Raw genomic sequence first — 25,419 nt, forward strand, 5'->3', positions numbered from 1 at the left:
CTCCAGTTGCCTAATGGGTAAAACGTTGGCTTTCGGCCTCAAAGATTGTGGATTCAAGTGTCACCAGGGGTGGTGTTGTAATGGAGTTGGTATTTTTTAAAAAATATTTACAGAAAAACTTATCGCTACTTTCAGAGCAGCACAGATGCTTCTTCAGTTTCCTGATCGTCTGCAAACCAACCTTCTACGCAAGACAACTTAGCGCGGATGTAATGCACTCAGTAGAACCAAAGAAATTCTTTGGTAGAAATACATATTCTTTGGTAGAACGTTTAGGTGATATTAGACACTTGTGTTTCGGGTTCGGGGCCTTGCCTTTTTCCCAGCTTTGATGATGATGCGAATACACTAGATTTCTTTATCTACTGCGATTTTTTTTTTTTTTTTCCTTTGCTCACAAAAAGCTTGCATTTATTTTTCATTGACTATAAACGTAATTTTTGCCTTCCAGGCGGCATTGTGTGCATTATCCTTTTGACAACGAGCCTTTTGTGCAATTCAAGATGATCTGACTGCAATGGCCTGATTTTGTTTCGGCTGACTCGAGATTGAAGCGATACTGGTCTTGGTATAAAGTTGGTGTTAAAAAAATTTAGGGAGTTTAATAAATTTTTAACAAGTGGGGACGAATAAAACATTTATTTCAAAAAATTAAAACTATTAACAATACAGAAGGGAAGTTCGCCAGTATGTAGCTGATTTTATGGAATACTTCTAGGCATTTTAATGGCTTCACGTTTGTTTTTCTAAACATGCATGACCACTTTTCAAATAATTCCTACTTCAACTATATCAGAGATTTAATCTTGGCGATAATTTTTCATTAACTTAAAGAAAACTTGCATGAACATTAGCAAATTTACTAATTGTGGAATTCAGTTTTTAACACAGAAAAAGAATTGTTATGTAAAATGCAGTTACTTTAATGTGTTTTAGATACTAGTGTCTTTATAAAACAAATTTTTAGACAGTGGCTCTTCATTGATATATGAATGACTAATTGAAGTAATTACAGTTATATTTAAGGTAAAACATATGTACATAAGGCTGAAGCTAAAACATTAAAAATTTTTATTGTTTATTAATATAAAAATAATTGCTTCCTTTTTTCAAGTATGATGCTCAGTTTAGTAATGTTGAAAATCGTACATATGTTTAAAATAAATATACATTTTTATTGCATTCATAAATCAGTTATATTAAGGGAAGTTCATACATCATGGAAAAAATTGTGTGGTATTCTACCCCATGAAAAATTCATTCTCTAAAATCGAAACATGCAATTAGGAATTTTTAATTATCATTCAACAAAATTCAGAAATAAATTAGATATATACAACGATCCTTTTCTGGGATATCCTATTCCTATCTCCCAAAGATTCTTTTCTGAAATATTCTGAGAAAAATTAGCTAAAGGTGTGATACATACAACAATACATAAAGATGTGATAATATATACAACGATCCTTTTCTGGGATATCCTATTCCTATCTCCCAAAGATTCTTTTCTGAAATATTCTGAGAAAAATTAGTGTTCTGTTTGTGGATACAACGTTCAACGAGGGCTAGAAATTCATGGAATTAATGAGGCGTCTTGCGAAAGTAATTAAAAGAAATATCGATGCCTTTCAAGCGCATTTCTTCAATTAAATTATTTGCATCTCCTTGCTGCAGTCATCTCTCACATATTTATATAAACCACTGCATTCTATTTCTTTTACATAAAGCAAGAAGTAAACTAAGTTTTAATCTACCAGAAATTGAATCCATTTTAATTAAAAAAGATAGCCGTAAAAAGTCAAAATACCACACACAAATACAAGTTTTTCCCTAAGTTTCCGATGTGAACTGTTTTTAAACGTACTTTCTATCCTTACAGTAGAGGAATTTCACACCTTTAGCTTTTCTAATTACAATCCGAAAAGTAAAGGTTAGGTCAGTTATGAAAATATTTTTCCCGCATTTAGTTTCGTAACTTGGCGTGGGGTGCCGAATAATCAGTGGAAAAGTCAGTGGACACATTAATTTTCCCTTCACCTTGGATTACCGGCAGACTGGAATTAATAATTGAATTATGCTGCGATTTTCATCTATAATGATGAATTTAAATTGAATATTTCTTAAAGATTGTCCTTGGAAAGAGTGCATATCGTATTCCTTTCGAGATAAACAGTTGTTGGCACTTCGTTATATTCAATTAACATAATATTATTTGTTGTTTTAATTTAAGTTTTTCTTATTTCTTCTTTGCAGGCAAATAGAACATGCGACTAACCTCCGGCGGCCCATCAGGTGATGGCAGGCGATGACGATCTGCCGTCGTTAGACGACTGGACTCTCTCGGACGACGACTGGGCCTCAGGAAGCTTTTTGGTGCCACCTCCACCCTCACCTCCTTCACTGGGTTCCCTGTGCATGTCCGGAGACTATTACTGCCAGTTGGAAGGAGGTCCAATGGGGGCCCATTTCAACCGGGCCTCGTTCCCTTCACTGCCCATCATCGCCGTCTGTTCATCCGTCGTTTTAGTGGCCGTCCTCGTGGCGTCGTTTCTCCTGTGGAGGTAAGATGTTTTAACTGTCTCGCACAAGGCGTATGATCTGTTATTCAAACAGTTCTCTACGTTTTTATAATTTTCCTAAAACTAAATCAGAAGGTGGAACCGCGCACAACCTGAGTTAGTAATCCATAGATGACATTCAGATGATTCGTGATATAGATGAAAAAAATTAAAGCTTCGTTTCATACTCTTAAGATTAATTGAAAATTGTTACCAGGGAAAAAATTTTGACTCATTGCTTCTTTTATTAAATTACAAATTGAATTTTAAAATAAGATTTTTCTAAAGAATATCTTAATTTTATGTTAAGATACAAAGTAATCCGTCTTTTTGTGCTTGCAAAAATAACCTCTCGTCCATCATGAAGGAAATATAACATGTTTTCTTAGATACATGAGCGTATCCGTGAAGGGGTTTGTAGGGTTATGACGTCAGAATTTTCGTCTTTTAGTAAGATTAAGAATCTTGCGTTAGGAGATTAGTTTCCCAACCGATCTATCGTGGCTACCTTTCTTTTTTTTCAAACACTATATTCAGAACGAGTTTTGTGTCTTTGCAAGCATTTAATCCACCTATATGACTAATGTGAATTGCATGACAGTTAAGCATAGCTTATAGCATTTCAGAATGCATATCTGTGTGAGGTAGTTTAGAGCGGATATCTTCTAGGTAGTAATGCCATCTCAATGTTTCATAATTTCCTGTTTCATTATTGGGTTGTGTGCTCCTGCCAATTAAGTAAGGACATTTCCCTTCGGACTACTGCATTAATGCGCTTTGCGTGCCGTTCGTGGAAGTTTGTCCTGTGGTCTGTTCGTAAACATCGATCTCATAGTGGCGATACTTAATATTGAGATGAATGTCACGTGCAAAATGGACGCCACTCTGAATTTTCCTGCACGTTCTGTTGAATAGAAAGTCGTTAGTGGGGCCGCGTAAAACTAATTCGTATGTTACTGTTTCCTTATCAGATATACGAAAGCTTATTTAAATATTTTTCACATAAGTTAATAATTGATCTTTTGCTTAAGTTGGGTTACGCTGATATGTATGTGGTGTAATTCATAAGCCATAGTTTTAACATATGGCATCAAAATTGGCCCTCATACAAATTGGAATTTGTATTTTTTAGATAAATAACATTTAAATCCAGGTTTCTCTAAGCTTAATATTATATATATATATAATTGTCTTCCTTCGCATAAAGCCAAAATTTCAGCTCAAGTTTACCTTTTACCCAGCGCTCCAGAAATAAGTATTTTGTAAAATAATAGTATTATTTAAATCTCTCTTTCTGCCGATATTACAAATTGAATACGTTAATATTTCAAAACATGCAAGTTATTTTGTGACATTTGTTGTAAATATTACAGTTTTTTCGTTAAATCTATAGAGTCTTCTAGTATGTTTTGGGATCATAGACAGTAGACCCTACTGAAAGACGAAGTAGTGAATTCTCACTAGGTCTTGAAAAGAACAGATGACTGTAGAAGAAAGTTATAATAATCTTTTTATTTTAACTAAACTGAACAGAAAAATGCACTCACTCGGTACTCACAGTGTAACCACCACTTTGGACTAAGTAACTTGAACAGAAAAAAAAAAAAAAAAAAAATAGTATATGCAATTCGCAATAAATTAAAATTAGCTACCCCACTGGCTCTATTTCAATCTCTAAATCGGCTGCACGAAGCAAAGCCGAGCCTGGAATATCTGTATAATCTAAAGAAAGTGACTAGTACCAACTATTTAACTACAAAGTTACGTACTCGTACTAAATTAACCATGCAGCATAAATTCAGAACTAACTCTCCTATCGCGAAATTGCTGATTAAATACTGTTTCCAACTCACATTAATTTGCATATACGTCATTAAATTTACATTCTGGCAAGAAAAGGAAATCAGAAGGGAAAGGAAAGTTTCTTAAACTAAAAATAATTGGTTAGAATAAAATAAGGTTTTTACGGTATAAGGTATTTCTCCTACTTTCCTAGCGAGCCTTCGTGGTGTAGTGGTTCTGCCCAGAGCCAGTATTTCAGAGGTCCGTAGTTCGATTCCCGGCGAAGGCGGTTGCATATTTTTCATCTTTTCTGCTTCCAATTAACCAAATGACTCTACAACGGTATTAAATAAGTAAAACTTCCTTTTATTTTACTGCTGCATGCTTGATTTAATAACTTTCTAGTTGAATAGTTGTTTTTTAGCCACTTTCTTTAGATGGTATTGATGTTCTAGGCTGGCCTTTGCTGTGTGCAACCGATCTACCGAATTAGATAAAGTAGGTAGCTAACTTTAATTTATTGTGATTGTACATACAGTTTTTTCTGTTCAAATTACTTAGTCACAATGGGTAGTTAAATTGTGAATACCGAGTGAGTGCGTTTCTGTTCCGTTTAGTTAAAATAAAAATGTTATTATAACCTTCTTCTTCAGTCATCTGTTTTTTTCAAGACGTAGCGATAATTCGCTACTTCGTCTTTCAGCAGGGTTTACCAATTTATGTTCCCAAAACACACTAGAAGAGTCCACATATCTTTCTTTGAATTACTAAGAACGTTTCTCTTTTACAAAATTTTATTAAGCTTATTATTCTTCTTATACAAGTAGAGATTTGAGTGCAACGAACTTTGTTCCCTTAGGAAATCCTTCACGGTAATATCTCGTTTAAAGTAGATGATGTTGCAGTCCTTTGCTGTAATTTATTAAATAGCCAGTCAAAATGCATTCTGGTCATTTAACTGTATATGGACTCGTGAATCATGAACTCCTTTATTTATTTATTTTTTAGATTGAGCCCATCACTTGATTTGATTTGAAACTCATTTGATTAATGTTTTAGATAAAAATCAAATGTATAATGAGACAGTGCAATAACTTGTTGACGATATTTGCACACAATTACAAACTGGATCAGAGATGGAATATTTTGTACATTTTAAAAGATTATGGATTTAAAAAGCAAGTTTTTTTAACTACCTCCCGAAAATTTTAACAAATCGTTACCTGTATGCCAATTATTAAGTGACCCAAATCCATTTTTTTTCATTTAACAGTGCAAAAAATTCTTCCAAAATTTCAGATGTATTAAAACGCAAGCGTTTGGCAGGTGCTTGGTTTTAAGAAAAAGTACAAAAATTTCATATTGTGTAAATGTTTATAACATCAGATAAAATTTAATCTTAGTCAAAATTTCAGATATGGATAAAATTCCCAGGTAGATTTTATATGTGAACGAGAAATCATATGCTTAATTTGCAGTTGTTTCCCAATCGAAGACCTTCATATATGTAATTCTGAAATCTCTCTCCCCTTCTTTTGCTTTCCACCCCCTCCTCTTTTTCTTTTCTCTTCGTAGGCAGTTAGCCCTAGCGTGCTTTGCACAATCAAATAAGAGAAAAAAAAAAAAAATTAAGAGGTTGGGGGATTGGCAAGCTACACATAATAAATAAATGGTATTGTTGCGTTTTTCTTTTTCTTCTGACACCAGTTGTGACGTTATTTTCTTTCTTCACGTTCGTATGTATTTGGAGTGAATAATGACGACACTACTTGATGAAGTATCGAAACACACTTTATTCGCCAGTGTTGTTAGGACAGCTCCAAAACACGTTTTACAGTTGTCGATGAACTACTGTAAACACGCTGACACGATCAGCGACACAGCCTTTAGGCTATCAGGCTATCACGGTGGAGACAGCTTCACTGTAAAGCACCAGAGTACAGCTCCCGACTCTGCTCGGTCGTTCTCGGAACTCCACGTACTCTCGAGACTCTCACGCTACAACTCGCGATGCACTCGACGACACACAGAGCACGGCTCCCGACTTTTTGGATCAGTCGTTCCCGGAGCTCAGCACGCTCGACGATGCACTAACCGCGATACACTAAAAGACTCCTTCGGTGAACTCGACGACCCACTCGGCACTCGCTGGCCGGCTGTCAACTCGTTCGACTCCGCAGGGATTGTCTCGCTAGACGAGACACCAACTCGATACTGACTAACTCGCATTCTAGACGAGGCATTCACTCTCGCCCTCTCGACGTGGCACACACACACTAACTGACTGCGGACCAGCAGGTTTTATATAGCTTTTGGCTTGTGTTCGAGAACATTCTGGGCTAAACCGGTAAGAATTCGTTCCAGAAGGTTCTCTTTCCGTCCATGGTATATCGCCAATTTTTCGCCAAATGGGCGATTTCTCGCCAAATGTGGCAACCCTGCCTTCCGGTGCCATTTTATGGCAACTGCTTTGCGAGGAAGCCATCTTACTGCGCCTGTACATTTCGTAACAGTATAATGCAGTGCCGAATAAAATGCTAGTAAGAATATTGAACATTTTAATTTAACGTAATTCCACAAACAGATGCTCCCCCACCCCTTTACGAACTTTCTCAGATAAGTACAAACATGTTTTCAAAGAGTGAAATTTGTTTGGAATCGAAAAGGAAATAAATAATATTCAAAGTGGATGGTGAAAAGAGGAAATCAAATACCGAGAGTGACAGTGCAAAAAAGCGAAAAAGAATTCGTCTGAAACAAAAGTCACTATAATAAAAAGTCTTGAGAGTGGTGAGAAAATGATGAATGTATCACATCCAAAATGTTTGACCATCGGAACAATTCTTACGAACAAAAATCGGATGATTGAACGTGTCAAAGGTGTAGTGCTGATGCGATCAACAGATGCATCTCGAGCAACGGAAGGAAGAGCGTTTTAAATGTTACTTTCTTCATTTAAAAAATAAATTCTCTTTAAAGGAATTTATTCCTACCTTTTCAAGATCATTGTACATTGATTACCTTCACATTAATTGTCAATGTGCAGGTAAGAGATTTGTGAAGAGACAATTGCAGATCACCTTAACAGGATTGAGATGGTCAAATAAAGAAGGATTTGTGTTTTCGAAACAGAAGACTATGCGTGCACTTTTGTACATAGCGAGGTTTGCATCCTGAACCTGAGACCTTTAATGGATCATTGATTCCAGTTGAATCTGAATTGAAATTTTTAGGGATGCTGTTTGTTATAAAACTGAAATTCCTTTCTCATATCTTACATCTGAGGAAGAAATGTTTCAAAAATTAAATATTATGAAAATACTTCCTGGGTTGCTGCGCGCTGCTCATTGCTTTGAATGTGTAGAGCGCCTGTACGATCTAGACTAGATTATAGTTCAATCGTTTATGGATCAGCATATTCTTCTATTATTTCAATGTATTATCCTAGCCTTGCAAAATAGCCTTGCTTGGCGACATGTGTGATCTTTTGTTTGAGGGTTGGGATTATTCAATTTTGGCAAAGCACACGAGGGCTATCTGCCTAAAGGGGGGATGCCTTCGTGGAGGACTTTCTAAGGGAAACTGGCTCGTATATACGTTACACATGGGGAAAACCACCAAAACGCCCATGCAGCCAGCCCGTTCGTGGGATTCGAACCTCGGACCGAACTACCAGTGTTCAGCGTCGTTACCGCTCGGCCGCTGGTGGGCCCTTTTGTTTAAAGCTAGGCCTCTTGCGTGCCTTCTGTCTTTCTGTGTCTTTGCTCCTTGATCCAGAAATTTCACATGTCTGATGTGTCCTTCCAGCGGTACAGCACTTTGAAATCCCACCTTGGGAGAATACACAAATCAAACATCTAGATGTCGTCCGCCATAAAGAGAAGAGAAACACTAACGAGATCATATGCAAACAGTTTTTTCTTGAGCACAGACATAAGTATGGCATTTAAAGCCTTTGTATACAGGTGGTTCAAAAACAACTGGCCATTTTGGGACATCATTTGTAACTGATGACCACATGCAGGGCAGATGTTTACACTATTGCTTGTCTTAACTTCTGAGCTAACTACCATATATTATGCACATTCTTTCATATCTAATAAATGCTGGAAAAAGTATTATTTATACCGACTCGTTTAATGCACTAAAAGCATAACTTTCTGTGATGCAACGAATCTGGTACTTATTCAAGTCCTACGATTAAATTTAATTTAAGGAACAGTGGTTATTGTATTCTTTACTGCTGGGTTCCTGGTCATGTAGGCATATAAAAGAAAATGAGTTGGCAGATATTACAGCAAAGTCTGCTGTTGAACTATGTAGTCGACTTGTCCGTTTGTGAGATATCAACATCGTCCTCAAGCAGAAGATCCTGACTGAACGGCAGCTTTTTTTTCGTATTTCAAATAAATAATATTGGTAAGTTGAGAAGTGTAAAACCCTGGATTCAGTAACTAATAAAAATGCCCTCTTGATTTACGACATATCGTAATGTCACCGTTATCATATTATCTAAACACTTGCTGTTTTCGGTATTTATAGAACAAAATTAATAGAATCTTCTGCTTCGGTTTTCATGCAAGTGGGGAATGTTTTAAAACGTTTCACCTATTGATGATAGGAAGAATGCCAAGAAAGCTCAATTCCCATTTTGAGAGAGAATGGTATGTTTCTAATTTCTTTTCCCGTGTAAATAAGACATTCTTTCTTAATTATTAAAACGACGTGTCGCTGAAAAATTGACTACCCTGTCTTGCGAATGGACTGAGTTTTTCGCCCACTCACAGAAATTAAATTAACGTGCGTACAAGCCGATATTTTTCAGAAAAACCGAAGGCACTACTAACCGTATTTTCTCAGAATAGTCTCCACAAAATATTGCTTCTGTAAATATATAACCTAGAGTAGTTTTGTGTCCTGATCAACAGTCAGCCCTCTCCCCCCTTTTTTTAAGTTCGAGTCAGGTTGTGGAATGATACAATTATGTAGAATATTTGCATTATTTTCAATGTTACCTTACTGTGTGGCTATGTAATAGCGTATGCTTCCTAGTTTGAAAGTAGCTGATTGGCTATAGCTTGACTTAAAGTAATTGAAATTGATAACAACTTTTAGAAGATTCTTGGAAGTTCAGTCATTTCTGAGTTTCTCTAAATATCGTTTCTAGGATATAGGAGCTAAGGATTACCCAAAATAAGGTCTGGTGGACTGCCCTGTTTTCATCAGTCTACCCAAAAGTGCTGCATAGTATCCTTTATTGTAACCTGAAATGGAGGAATGAAGTCACAAAGTATTAACTCCGGTCAAAGAAAGCGAATACCCTCACTTTCACTCGAGATTTTGTGAAACAGAATTTAAGGTAGTCTTTAAAATATGGTAATCTATGTTCTTCGTTGCTTCTTAATGATTCCAGATCATAGCAATAATCATAGCTTTCGTCACCTATTACGACTGAAACCATAACAGCAGAATCACTATCTGCAGCCGTGATCGAGTTCTTAACTATTTTTCTTTTTACGTTACTTTTGTTCGACTTTTAAATAATGCGGCAGAAGTCTCACACAAATTTTTCTTTACTCAGATCTTCTTTCAGAATTTCATGAATCGTAATGTTCAGGTCATATACAAGGTTTCTAAATGTCAATCGATGGTCCGCAAGACCTCTCCACCGCTTCCTACGTTCGCGTAGTAATTGTTAGTCCGTCGCGAAACCCTGAATGTTAGGTAAATGTACGGTAATCGGGACAATTATCGTAATACAATTTTTTTAACATTTCATTGGTTTTAGAGTCTTTTTTTACAGCAAAACTTTACGTTTATTCTTTTACATTGACGAACCCTTGACAACACTGAAGACAACGAATCTGTTCTACGAGAGAGAAGAATTAACTAAAAACTCATTTGCAGACAGTGCCATCTGTCGACATTTTCAAGTTTCTTCGAAGCACGTGCAGTCTCGATCTTCCTAGATATCTTGTATTTTATTCGCAAATATGAACGAATGAAATTCTGTTTCTGTTTATCAAGAAGGTGTCTGATACCTCTAGTAACCGCAATTTCTCACTTTGCCCTGTGCTGATGAGTAGAGCAGCACTGTGCTTTATTTGACTAAATAAATTTCTCTGCAGAATGGGACTTGTGAGGAGACCGCACACATGAATTTCTTACTTTTGCGCAGTTCCATCAGAATCGCAATCTAAATAAGAGAATCTTAACAACAGAATAAAATGCAGCAGAATTAAAAGGGCGTGATTAATTCAGTCTACAGATTGTACCAGATACTACATTAGAATGCTCGGAAACTCAACTAGAGACATTGCTGTTGCTAGCAAAATCTTAGCACAGTTAAGACAATTATATTTATTTCTGAATACTGCCTCAGTCCATCTGAATACTGCTTCTATACATTTAAATATTGGACATTAATTTTTGTTGATGTTGTTAGTAGTGTTGTTATACGCTTCTCGTAGATTATAATACACACATGTCAGTTCGTATACGCAACCAAAACATTGGTCGCATCACTAGTCAAAGGTTGCCGAGAATTTTGTCACCAGCCTTCTATAAGCAAGTATCATCTAATTTAGCGGGTCTCAACCTTTTGACTAACGCGTACCATCTAAATAACAATTGAAAACCTTTAGTATCACCACTACAAAGTACAACTACCACTACCATTTTTGAACAAAGCTCAGATCGCATAAATTTACGAGTGTTAGAGACAAAAGCAGGATGTTGGGTTTTTAAATTTTTAATTTTTAATAGTTTAAAAATACCTTACCACCGGTTGAGAACCCCTGATCTAATTCGACTGAGGTGTTTTTTTTTTTTTTTTTTTTTTTTTTTTGCTATTACCATATCCAATTTATATAAAGTACTACGGTATAATATAACATTGAAAACTTGCACTATTTAAAATTACGTGTAATTTTTCCATTCTCGAAAAATCAAATTTATCAAGGAAAATAGAACCGAAAGAAACTGAAACATTTGATTGAACTGGACTAGAATTTTAGTCACTGTACTACATTTAATCCTGACTTGAGTGTGTCCCGTAGGGAAAAGGGCAAAGTTAAACATTGTTCTCGGAGGATATAAATCTCGAATTATCTCGCAATCCGACTTGACCTGCATACGAGCCAAGTGCAAGAAGAATAATGTCAACATACTTTCGTTTCTTTGACGAATAATTTACGATTATGAATTGCCAACGATAAAAATTTGACCGATGGGGGTTGTGCTGTTGGTATGTTGGGGCCGCCTAATCCGATGTAATGTATTGCGATCTATGCTGGGGAGTAGGTACTGCTTTTATTAACTTTATCTATTACATAGATGGCGAGATCGCCACGATAACGAGGAGACGCAAGCTTGAAACAATTACGTGTCTTAATGAAATTTTCTTTCTGGAAAACAAGAAAAAAGATTAAAAAAATAAAATAAGAAGCTTCGTCTGAACTTCCGTGAATTGCACGCCATTTTGGCTGACGACAATCATTAGAGAACACATCGAGTGTCCTGGTCACGTGACCTAATCACCACACGCAGCGTCCCTCCCCCGTCGCGTTTTTATGCTTTTCCTTCCCAGGTACATTCATTTTTTTCATTTGTTTGTTTGCCCTTACCCCATACACCGTTTTAGAACTTCGTTGTGTCCCTAGTTTCATTTCGATTTTTTTTTTCTTAATCGTCGTCTTTGCCGTGACCGTGCCTAAATCTGTGTAGTTTCGTTTTTCGCAGTTCTTTTCATTCTATTCTAACGGTAGTACAGTTTCATTCTGCCAGCTATTGGCAATGAATGGAATTTGTATATTGGGATTGTAGTTTTCTGTGTGTGAATCGTTAAAAAGTAATCGTTAAAAGTTTTATGTTTCACCCCTTTAAATAACAGTATCAATTTTTATTGTTAAGGGGGGTAATACCGAAAGTTTCAGAAAAGTTTTATTTATTCCTTTTTTTACCGCTACTTTCTTTGTTTTAATATCTCAGAACTATCTCTGATCTAACTCGCATCTAGTGATAATTCTGAGTGACCAAAGCAGTATCGCAAGTTGTAAGCTATGGAAAGTGTAAAATTTCAGGCATTGTTATATAATTTTATTTCAAGGAATTCCTTGCCGTATAAGACAGTGCTTATAGTATTCATCGTTGCAACAGTAAATTGTATGGCAGGAGACCATCAACAGAGCAACTGCACCATCATTACGACTTTCAGCTTTTGTGGCAAATTTTATGGCAGTAGGAATTTCCGTTATTATTTTCGCGAATAGCCATTTTGTAAATATAAAATAAATCTATTAATTTTTAACCCAAAGAGCGTTAGCCCAGAAGGGCTATTAATTTCGCTTTTGCATTTTGCGTTGGTTTACTATAAATGTATGTTCACTTTCCAAATTGTTACCACCAAATATTAGAGCCCTGTATTACATTTAAAGAAATTAAATGATGAAGAATCTGCATGAATGTATGTATGTTTCGTGCATTGTGCTAAAACAACGGTACCTAGACCCATCGAATTTTTAATAACGTACGTTTCCACCCGAATATGGGCATCTGGAAGCCCAAATTAGAAATTTGGATTTGTTTTAGTATCTGTTTCATATTTTGTAAAACTTTAACGAATTTTTGATTAACAAACTCAATGATTTTAAACCGAGCAATGACAATATTGTACGAGAGGGGGAGAAAAAAAAATATCTCCAGCGCGCGAGACTGTGTATCGGAAATTCTTAAGATATGTTCATTTTAAAATTATTTTGCGATATTGCTGTTAAACTGAGTTTTATGGTTTAATTGCGAAGAACGTGATATTTAATAAATAAATGTAACACACAAAATGTTAAAAAAACGCCCATTCCATTCCGGGAAGTGAGTTGGTAAGTAATGGATGCAATAATACAAAATTGCAACTCTCTAAAATTCGAAAAATTTGAGTTCAAATATCAAGATGGATATTGTTACAATGTTTATTTAAGATTGCATCAGTTTTAAATGTATATTACTGAAACGTATATCAACGAAAAAAAGTTTATATTAGGTATGGTATTTGATTTTTTATTTCTGAAGTCGATTAAGTTTCGGTTTTTATGCCGAGGCTCAAACTCAACAAGCTGTAGACCAGTAAGCAGCATTGGAAGAAAAGATCCATCAAGCTTATCGTCATACTGAACCTATTGACATCGAACATGCGTTTTTTTTTTTTTTTGGAAAAGGCACCATTGTTTAGTTCTGTGTATTAAAAATAAGAAAAGGAGGTATTTTAAGAGAGAGTGAAAAATTCCATGTGATGTTTGACACATTATGTATGAATTCCATCAGGGAATAATGGCTTTGGAATACATACCTTGCCCTTAGACTTCAAAAGACAAGAATCCCGTGAATATGCGTTGGAGATAGATACAGATATAAATAAGAAAAATCAGATCAGAATGAGCAAAATATATTTTCATTAAATTTCTTCTAAAAAATGCATAAAAAACAATTTTATCTTTAACCCCGGTTTCAGAATCCATGTCGAATTCTACACTTATGATTTTTATAATATTGCTGATGTGCAATCAGTATAGACGTCTGCTCTTCGGAGAGCTACCAATTTTAATTTTTCACATTTTTGAACTGTATAGTCATTTAAGTTTTATCCTTTTTATAAAGTGTATTTGCTCTGCAGTGAGCTGCTTTTCATACCGAATTATGTGTCTTGTTCAGTGTAGATTTTTTTTTTTTTTTTTCCCCGGTTTTCAAAAAAGGCAACAACTAAATACAATCTAAGTTCTTTTAACGTCACTGCTTCTGTAAACGAATGAGAGAGCACGGTGAAAGGAAAATGCTTTTGGTTCCATTTTCTGTTTCAGATAGCGTGTGTTAAGTACGCTTGAAAAATTCGGTTCGTGTTGTAGGAAAGCTGCTATGGTATACCTGTCACGCGAAACAACAAGTAGACTAAGTCGAAGTTCGAGTATTTTTTCTCTTTAAAGAATCACGCGAGATCTCGTTGGAAGTCGAATAATAGTGGCTTGTTGTTCCTGTAATCGCTTTCATCTTTCATCGGTCGTTAAGTTCCTGTAGTTATGGGCAATGGAGAGTTGACATTTTAGTGCAATCTGTTTATTTACGGTTATTTTTATTTATTTTTTTTTTTACGTGCACTCTTTTCAGCTGTAGTGAAACATTTTGAACTTTATTTTTATCTCTGTTTTTCTCCTTTGAACTGGACATTTACAAAGTGGAGATGATTGATCAAACCTGCAAAGTTTGTCTAGCATTTTCTGTCGATTAACTGAAGACTATGAAAGAGAAAAATGCATCATTGTAACAGTTTACACAAATATTTATTTCCTTAGTGCTTATTTAAATGAGACTGATCACGCTATGTATAAGGCATCAAAAACAGTTTAGTTCTATGCAAACGCTATCATTGTCTTTGAGTGTGCAAAATAGTGCTTTTTCGTTTTATGAGGGTAGGAATTGTGGTATGATAGAACGAGAAAAGACATCTGCATATCCCCTAAGAACTCCTAGGATCGGGGCCATGGTGATGCGAAACTACATTAAGTTACTTTATAATTAATCCTAGATCTTCTGGAATTAATAATCTCCCTGTTCTGTTAGTAGATAGCTATTAGTTAAGACTTGCGGTATTATTAGGCTGCAGGAAATGAATGCAGTGTTGTAAACAAACTCTTATATTTCTATGAGGAATTTATTTTCTCCATTAAAACTAGCGCGAAGGAAGTGTATACGATTAACTAGTGGGCAGTTATAAATAAATAAATTGTATTAAATGACAAGCGATCGTCTCTGGTCTCGACATAGATCAAAAATATTTTCTATTTTGTGACTCATGTAGATATTGTGCATGAATACGTTATGAGATTTTACAAATCCCAGTTCATATTCAGAATTTAACTTTGGTTAAAATATGATTCATTATTTTTTGGGGGGTTTCACAAATATTGTTAAGCATCAATTGTAAATCACACTGTTTATATTCACTATGTAGATCACCTAAATAATACTGAATTTTGTTATGCTTCCAAAAACGCGTCGTTCCTTTTTAAATTAACGCAAAAAATTACACCGAGTATCATGTTCGTGGGAGTGGTGTTCGGTAGAAGTTTCAAGGGTATTTTAGCCATATTTTCAATGAAGCCTTTCACTTTTATGTAATAAGGCAAGTTTTCTGGCTACAAATAGCTCAAGTGAACTTTGCAAATTCAGTTGATGAGTGATATTAAAGTTTGATACGTTATGCAGATCAAAATCTCAGCGTAATTTTTCAAAAATCAGAGCTATCAATGAAATGTGTTGGTAAAATGATATCATTGCATTTAACGGCGTGTGACATGCCCAACACTGTATATATACATGCTGCGTATAACAAAGATTTGTCGCGTCATTTTTGTACAAACGGCGTTGAAGGAAAAACGGAACAAAAATGGTAATGCACTCTAATAAGTTGTATATAAAACCCTACTCTGTAGTTGCTGACGATAGTAGGAATTATTTGAAAAATTAGTGTTTTATCATTCGCTTTCGTAATAATTTAGAATTCCTGTTTAGCTTTCCTTTCAGTGCTGGCAAGGAAACTATTGCAAATAGAATGTCGGATCTCTCCTAAATTCTTAGGAATATGTAGTGATCAAAATGCATTTAAGAAGTGGTAGATATGTCAGTTATTTGAAAGGACATTAGCTGTGCGTTCTGCGCATAAACGTCAAAATGTCAGTTTAGTAAAACTTCTAAACTTTGTCTCCTTGGCCTAGGGAAATCCTTGTTGTTTTTCATGTATTCCGCCCTTCCCCCAAATTTTTTATTCCCGTTTCTTTCGCAACAGCAGATTGCGATGCTGTTCATTAGTGCCAGTTTTGCACTGATGCGTTCTAAAATTCCATTCTCCTGAACAGTTTTGAAAACAATTGAAACACTTATCCAAATGTCTGGATAATTATGATGGACAGTGAATCTAATGAAGAATTAAATACTCTAAAACTAGAGAAAGTTATTTTTCCTTCTCCTTTTCTTTCCTTTATTTAATATTTTCCTGTTTTTATTTTTGACTTTATTTTATGCTTATTGACGTGAAAGAGGAGAGAAAAAAGTAAACAATGAATCTATTTGTTAAGTCTGAAAGAACAAAACAAATCATTATGAATCACAACCATTCACTTGAGCCACGTCATATTACGTGACAAGCTACTTAAGATGGCTTGTACCATTACATCTAAGTTTAGATATGTTTTGGATTCAGATTTCATACTTCTTAGGAAACTTGCTCTTTGATTGTAGACTGTATTTTAATTTTAGAAAACTGTTTTGGAAACTTAACCTTTCAAGGAACTTGGATTCAGACAAAGAGGCGAGTTATTAGTGTATGTTACGTTGTTATATATATCTGATGTTAGTAGGAATTGGGTAAGAGAAAAATTTGTGTTAACTTCGTGAAATCTAACTAAAACCAATTTGCTGCGAAAATGAAACTTAGGCCTTTAAGAATTTAAATGAAAATTTATGTAACTTAAGGAGTATATGTTTCTAATTTCTAGTGTGAGATAATTTGTGTAATCCCACATTTCGGAGATCAGTTCTGAAGTTCTGTATTAACAATATGATCAATGTCCACCCTATTCAGAAATAAGATGGCAGGATGCTATAGGAAATAGACTGCCACACGTAAAGCTTTTAACTTGATGTACCAGAAGAAAGTAGCCGTTTATCTCTAAGCACAGCCGAGCACCGGAATTATTGACTAGAAGGCACGGGTGAAATCTTTTCCCTAACCCCCCCTCCAAAAAAATAAACAAAATGCAGAAGAAAAGGACTGCTAAAGTAGTTATGGCGACGATACATCTCTTCTTAAACGTGACAGTACCATTTTACTGCTGTGACCCATCATTTTATTGGAAGTCTAAATTTTATCTAATTGTCAAAATAACTTTAGAGTATGCTTAAGTATAGATTTATCGTAAACTGTAAGCAAATGCATTTCGATGGTATCAATAATTCCTTTAATGGGATGCGCTTATCGAAATCGACAAAAAATGAAAAATCATTTGCACTTGCTTGAGTGTTATCGATAATGCTTAGCAATTAGTTTCGTTTCTCTCCTCCCACGGGCTTCCTGATTGAAGCATGCGATATAATATGTATATCATTCATTCATTATAATATTGTTACGGATTTTGTACATAGGTAAATAATTTTACTGAAACTGTACCTTTTGTGTGTGTGTAATGTAACATGAAAATTTAAAGAAGCGAAGCTTTGCCGGAAAAGTGAGAATATAAGAGCAAGTCTATTTAACATTTAATAAATCTTTATCTTGCTAAATTGGCGAGAAATCGCCAATCTGGTGACTAATTTTGTCGCTAAAATTCTCTAAACACGGCGATCATTCGATGGCACTTTAGTCTGGCCCCTGTATAACTGTAATGGGTATTGTAACCGAATAAATGTAATTCACCACTATATGCAACTATAAACCGTAATCGGCCGTTACATGTAACTTTGACCGTAAATGCTTTTCAATAATTTCGGGAATTGGAATTTAGATATTTCTCGGCTGCCGGGGTAAAACTGTGTAAAACCAGGGACATCAGTAGGGGTCGTAGTTTTTTAGCTTGAGTTCTGAGTATAGAGATAACGCTGTGTCAGCTTCGTTCTTTTGATGCGCTTTGAATTGCGTAGTGTTTAACGTTTTTCAGTAGTTTGAAGTGTAATTACTGGTTGTACTCTGTGATACTGTGAAAAGCTATACGAACACTTTTGTGGAAAGTTCCAGAACAGAACAATGTTTGTTTTGGTAAAAATAAATTTTATCAAGCTATCATCGGTTCTCTATGCATTCAATCTATTGTTCCAAAGCATTCCTTGGAAATATTAGTAATTTTAGCTAAATGAATGAAGATTTATAACAATTAATGTCTTTCTCAACCGAAAAGACAATGATTAGTTGAAACCATAGCATACTTTAATTTCATGTGTGATAATTGCTCTGATGCGAGTAAAAATGCCACTGACATCCAGTAAAATTACTTTTATGGCATTTTATATTTTTAATTTTAATAAGCAGCAATCCAGTAAATAAAAATAGGCAATAATTAACGCAAGATGAAGCTTAAACAACTTAAATGGAAAATGGACTATAAATTTGTATCAACATTTCAGACTTACTGATAAAATAACCCACTATATTTTGACTGTTATAATAATTATTGTCGCTTAAACTAAACCGTTTAAAGCGAATTTCCTGCTAAGTGGCGATTTTACTTTCTGGTTGATTAATTTATAATCGGAAAAAATAATTTACATTTTAAAAAATTAAATTTATTTTATATGAGAAAACTTTAGTGATAAGATAGTGAAATGGTAGATGCTGGATATCAATAACTGAGTTCGTAGTGTTTCTTTTTAATCGTATTTTAAAGAAAAATGTTATTATTAATTGCTTTAGCTTTTTGTTGCATCTCAGAAACACTCAGATAGCGCCAGGAATGGAAATCAAGAGATAGTTTAAGTGTATAAAGAACTGTCGATTTATCCCAAGAGTGCTGTGATAGGTGGAACTGCATCCAACTAGCAGTTGGAAGATACGTGGTCCCAATCCCGTCGACGGCATTATTGATTTATCATATTTCCTGTTTCGAAAAACTTCGTCTGGGCAAATAAATGCTCACTGGTTTATCAAGCTCGCCATTGACAGCGTTTTAGATTTATACAATAAGAAGAGATCATTCATTTTTAACGCGAGGTTTCTTAATGTTGAAGTTTGTGTGGCGGAAGGGAGAACTTTATGGAAAATTGCTAATTTTGTGACGCTTAATATGCCAAATTGGATTCGTTATTCTTTATAAAACATACTTCTTGCATCTTTCTTGTTTGGTTGGTGTAATAAAGCTTGGATTGTTGCCATATCTTGTTGCTCACTTTTCCTCATTGTATAACAGGAACAAGATTTATTTATTTTTTATTTTTTGTGCGGTTTTTGGTATTAGTTCCTTTTCACGCAAGACTGAATTTCTCATTTTCTGTTGTCGATGTCTCAGAAACTGTAACGTGTTTCCAGCAGATTCAACAATAGGCATTTTTATGGAGGACATTTTATAAAGATCTAGGTTTGAAATTAAAAGGCTATTAAGGATTTTTTAAGAAACATCTGGGAAAAGTTATCGTCGGTTTCTTCCTATGCTTTGTGGATACTTTTGAATCACACCTGTTCTAAAGTTTTTTTCCGCTTAATTAATATAGGTTTAGGCTAGGTGGAGCCCTTTCTCTTCGTTCCCCTATTCTTTTACGTTTGCTTTGGAAAAAAAGAATTTCGTTTCACAGTTCTTTGTTAGAATCAATCTTCAGCTAGAGAAACGCATTCGCTAAGTATGTATCAGATATTTTTTCCTAATTTTGGCGATATAATGTCGAAAACATTGCTAATTTGCTCGCACGTTTAATAAAATATTTATATCAAAGCTTACAGAATCAAATTAAAATGAGCGACATTAACGTCACGAAGATTAATTAAACTGAATAAAAATAAATCAACAAGAGACTAGTAATTTTTTTATAAAGAGCCATGTGCTTTTGTAACAAGGTACAAGCAATAGAGTGTAATTATTTTAGTACGGCAAAATATCTTAAAAATGATATCTTCCTTTTATTAAAGGACCATTTAATCGTTTACAAAGTACTAAAAATTTAGTGAATAATTTCTCGTTGTTCTTAAAGTTATTGCAGATGCTGTACGTGTAAATATATTAATCCTAGTAGTTTTACTTCAATAATATTATAGTTTTTTACATCAATAATGTTTATAGATTTTTTGTTTTTGTTATAGATTTGTAGTCATTCTATGAGAGTAGTTTAGTTTTATTCGGGCATTTTTATAAGAAAGGCTGTAGTTTAAAATTGAATGAATAGCGGCATATTGATCGCTAGCATTAGCTATTTCTTAATTTTCAGGTACAATTCGGTATTAATAGTAAGTTTTTTGAAGTTTCATCTCAGTCTTTTAAACTGAGATGAACTTTTAACATTAGAGAAATGACTATGGCTTAGTCTTTTTTTATTTTATTTTCCACTTCTACTTTACATGATGTTAGCAGGGCATTTATCATCCGCGCAGCGTGAAAAAATGCCATTTCTTAGAGAAGCTGCCGTAATACATTCTTTAAGATATTTAATTTATCTTTCAGTTTAAAACTATATTGTTTAAAAAAACTGAAAAGGCAACGTAAGTACTTGTTTATAATTCATATTTTTATTTTATTTTTAAATATCTCTGCTTAGTATAATTTATAATTAATTTAATTCAAGTGGTTTATGGCATAGTTTGTAGAGACATCAGGTTATTTCGAAGCAAGAGACGTGAAAATTGAGCAATGTCCTCGCCGGGATTCGAACCTCGGACCACTCGATACGCTCCGAGTGTGCAGGCCATTACACCACGAAGACATGCTAAGAAGGTGGGAGAAATACATTATAAGTTAATTGATAAAGTTTTCACCGGCCTTGTAAAGAATAAAAGATGTTTCTTACATCATATGTACCAATAGTTCTTAACATGTTTCACCCTATGCACCGCTTTCACCGTTTTAGAAGATCATTTGCACCCCCCCCCGTTTTCCCAAACTCGAAAAATGCAGATGTACGTAAGTGGTTTACAAATTAAACAACAAAAATTGTAGAAAGTATTGATAAATACCAAAACTGGAATAAAAATATATATATATATATATTCATAAACATCCTTCCGTCTTAAGCTGTGAAAATTTTCCCAGTTTGAAATCCCTGGTATATATATGTATTACGGCAATAAAATAATGAGGATATGTATTTATTTGTTTAAAGTCATTATAAGCTGGCGGTTGAAAACTGCACTTTGCGTTTTGAAAATTCGTTTAAAAAGTGGCCGAATTTTTTCAACGCAGTTTTCAACGCTGAGAATAAGCAGACGATTTTTAATGTATCTAATTAAGTGGATAGCCGTTGTTCTAAACATAGGTATTGTACGATTTGCACCCACACATTTGCAGGTAAAGGTTTAAACACCTGTGCATTCCCGACGGTACATTAGGTATCGCATGGTCTTGCTAACTTTTAAGATCCACCCCAGTTTTGATGAACAAAACCCCGAGGGTCTTTCGCCCTTCTTCTGTTGCTTCCAAGCACTCGAGACGACTTATGGCTGGCCGTGTATTTTGAGTGCCCCCTTGCTGCACAGCCACTATACGTTTACAAACAGCCATGTCTTCTCCGAGAACCGAACCAGAGCCCAACGAATGGTACCGCAGCACTAACCATTATACCGATCGGGACAGCTTTTCACATGGACAGTGCATGTACAGCAATATGTGGGCATAGAGCAAATGTATGTGTGTAACCATATCGTGTTCAAAAGCGTTTTTAATGGGGTAGCGTGTGACGCAGTTGCAATAGACTATATGTTCCAAGGAGCCCTCATAACTAATTTTTAAAAAACTGTTAACATAACCTGTATCTTAAGTCTGTAGGCCCTCAAAAGCTCAAATGAGAAGGACTGTGCACTTGTTAAATACGCAGCTGGAATTGTTATTCAGAATCATTTTGTAATTATCTTTTTTTTTTTTTTTTTTTTTTTTTTTCGTAAAATTAAACTTTCTTCTCTCTCTCTTTTTTTCCCGATGCAGGAGTTTGTCATTGAAAAGATCTAAGAAATGGTATCTTCTCTTCAAACCAAACCCCCAAATTAGTATCTCATTTCATTATCGATTGTGCCAGTGAATTTCGAATACTGTACCTCGGTACAAGTTCTGCCTTTTTCATTAAAAAATGTTGATTTTGGTTATTTGATTGCTGTGTATGACAGGCCCTCGAACTCTTCCATTTTTTTCTCACATTTCCCTATCTTCAGATAGATCACAGCATTTTCTAGTTTCTGATTTTTAGCCTTTACTAAGTGTTTTTCAGCAAATAAATTTTAATTGTGCAAATCCCATTTCACAATTTTAGTGATTTTCATTTTATTTTATTTGAATTGTCCTAATCTATTATACACATTTTATGAACATTCAACCAATGGTTTAATAAGTGAACATTCATATTTTATTTTGTTTAACGTCAATATATGATGCGTTACTAATATTTTCTACGCAGTAGTATGTACATTAATTTTATTATCGTCGCATTTAAATGTACTTTGTTATATAAAAGCTGCCCTTTTCTACTCAGAAATTTCCGCTAATTTATTTACAGCATCATATTAGCTAAATAATATAACATAATATTTAATTAAGTAGTAATATATTTTACATCAGAATCGAATTATGAATAGTTCTATAACCTGAATCATGCTTTATAAAGTGAATTTTAATCAATTTGAGTACTTCTGAAATATCATAGCCGCGCAACGTAAAAACCCTTCCGGGAGTTTCGTGTTTTTGTACTAGAACCTTACTAGAATTTTTTCATATTTCAAGGTTGGCAGCTATTGTTACAAATTTTGTGCATATGTAAATAATTGTAGTTAAATTATATGTAAAGTTGTAGTATCTCTTGTATAATGTAACATGAAATGCCTCAAAAGTGTGAAGCTTCGCCGGAATAATAACGTTACAAGATCCATTTACGGTCCTACTGCAATGGTTTTAGCAACTAATTTGTCGCCAAATTTGGTGAGAAATCGCCAAAAGTCGCCAAAATTGATGACCCATTTGGGCGACATTATGGTTCGATCTCTGTATAATTGTCATTGGTTTGACCCCTATATGTAACTGTAACTGTGCCCACCCTTATATGTAACTGTAACTAAATATACTTTCGAGCAATTTCGAGAAATCGAAGGTACTGGAAAATATTTTGGCAGACGAGGAAAAACTGTAGAAGTAGTTAGTAGTTTGAAGCGATTATTGCTGATTGTGCTCTAAAACTGAGAACAGCTGCACGAGTAATTTTTTTTTAAAGTTCCAGAATTGTATAGTGTTTCTTTTGGGAAAATAAATTTTGTCAAGCTATCATCAGTCTGCGTGCATTCAGTCCTTTACGAACCCGTACGCATGTAATAATATCTTGGCCCCGAATACTTTCAACTCCCGGTTCACCACAGTAATAGCGGGGACGACGTTCATAGTTACTTAAAAATCACAATTTAATCTAAAAGCAGATGAGAAAACACAGTATAGAGGAAATAATCCGAATTGTAATTATCAGAAAAATATTAATAATAGTTTACCTGCATTTAATAAGCAGTTTAATCTTTTAAGTTCAGTTCGTGTGTGAAAGTTTCGAATTACGCTGATAGTTTATTGAGTAATTACTCTATTGTTCAACCCCCCCTTTTTTTTTTACATTTTTTATGTAATGTCCAGTTAATCTACCTCAGATAAATCGGGAATTGAGTGAAATCATTCCTTAGTCACCTAATGATAAATTTTATATTTAAGAAATTTTAAAGTTGATTTCAAGTGTTATAGTTAACCTAATGTTTGATTTTAATTTCGTCCCTTACTGTCATCGAACTGAAGAAATACAATCCTGAAAAAGCAATCCTAAGCAATCCTGAAGTCCGTTTGGATGATTGATTAGCAGTTTATATATTTGTTGTTTAGTTTTGCTTCTATTCTTTACGTTTCATCATTCCAAATTCGAAAATTTCCGTATGTCGCTTAGTAAGAAAAATTTAGTAAGTATTTTGCATTCTGAACTAGAATTACTCAACATCATGTGCTAAAAAACAATTTTTTAAAAAGTCTGAATTGCTTAGAACAATTTTTTCATTATGTTACTAGTTTTAATGTCATTAAAATACGTATTAAAATATATTAAAATATTTATTAAAATCATTGAAATAAATGTAGTTAAAATATTTCTCGTTAAAATAATTAGAAAGGAATAATTTTATAATAAATAGTCGGCAGTACTATCATGTCATTCCTTAAAATTTCATATGTGGGACTATAAGAAAAATTAGGAGACATAGAGTAGCAATATTAATTTATATTCGTTCCTCTACTAATTATACTTAAATCAATAAGATATGATGTTTAAAAACATATTAAACATGTATTATCTTCCTCAGAAATAACCGTTGCTTTATCTCTCATCTAGATAGGGGAACTAAATGCATAACTTTAAGCATAGTGTTTGCACTCTGCAAATCTCTATCATGCGCGGAAAAAATTTTAAAACGGAAGGGTCGTGGGAATGCATTCCATCCCCCACTGAAGAGTTAGAGAGTATTTCCTCTTCCCTTTACTATACGTTTTCGTGAAAATTTATTCCGATTAAAATTTAAGTTACTGCTACAGCTAAAACAGCCCCAAGGCATTTAATATTGGGTTTGTCCTTTAATTAATTGATAGAATATACACGTATGAATTGAATATTGGGCAAGGACCAATAAAATTTTACGTAATGTACAGGATATTTCAGCTTTTGGAAAAATTTGAAGTAAAAATGACGAGAAAGATTTGTCTTAAAACTGAATTATGCTTTAAATAACATAATTGGTAATTTTGTAGTTTTAAAGTGCAATTCATGCGATGCGGTGAACGCATTCGACTTATCCGATAATCAGTTAGATAAAAGGACAATCGGGTCGAGCGTGGCGATTCTTGCCCATTTTTTTAGCTTTGTTCCAGACCAGGAATTCGAGATGTCACCGTAGACGGATTGACGTGACAGGATCGACTTAGTGTCATTATTCAGTCGGTAACTTATGAAAAGAAATGGGCATACGAGCGGACACCATGCAGAGAGAAGCACCTCTGATATGTCGGTAAAGGAACTGACTAGTTATACGCTACATTAAGTGGAAAGAGTAGGGCTTGGTGATAGAAATGCTGTAATAGTTGAACATCACGCATCAGAACTGGGCCTTTGGAATGTGAAGAAAACTCCTTTTCCCCATGAAATTTAAAGTAAATACTTTTGAATGACAAAACTGTTGCAGAATAAATCACAGTAGAATAGTAGCTCCTCCAGAATAACCACCAGTATTTTCTTTGGAATTTGTTTAGAATTTGTTGGAAAATGTGAAGAATGGCCATCAGTTCTTAGTGTTACACCATCAGTTACAAGGAAGATAAGAATTCGTTACTATTATGTAATCTTT

At 34.5% G+C, this 25,419-nt stretch overlaps 1 protein-coding gene across 4 annotated transcripts in view; it reads left to right on the plus strand.

Moving 5' to 3' along the window:
• Window positions 1–25,419, plus strand: part of LOC118193841 (uncharacterized) — a 296,810-nt gene that overhangs the window by 144,685 nt on the left and 126,706 nt on the right. For all 4 annotated transcript variants that reach the window (XM_085815509.1, XM_085815512.1, XM_085815508.1 and 1 more), the window contains one exon: window positions 2,254–2,561. In XM_085815509.1, coding sequence (XP_085671635.1) covers window positions 2,296–2,561 — 266 coding nt within the window. In that variant the 5' untranslated portion in view covers window positions 2,254–2,295. The remainder of the gene's footprint in view (window positions 1–2,253; window positions 2,562–25,419) is intronic.

The sequence above is a fragment of the Stegodyphus dumicola genome, chromosome 4, assembly GCF_044657685.1.
Source record: "Stegodyphus dumicola isolate Sdum_Otavi_A_Nest chromosome 4, ASM4465768v1".
NCBI classification, from domain to species: domain Eukaryota; kingdom Metazoa; phylum Arthropoda; class Arachnida; order Araneae; family Eresidae; genus Stegodyphus; species Stegodyphus dumicola.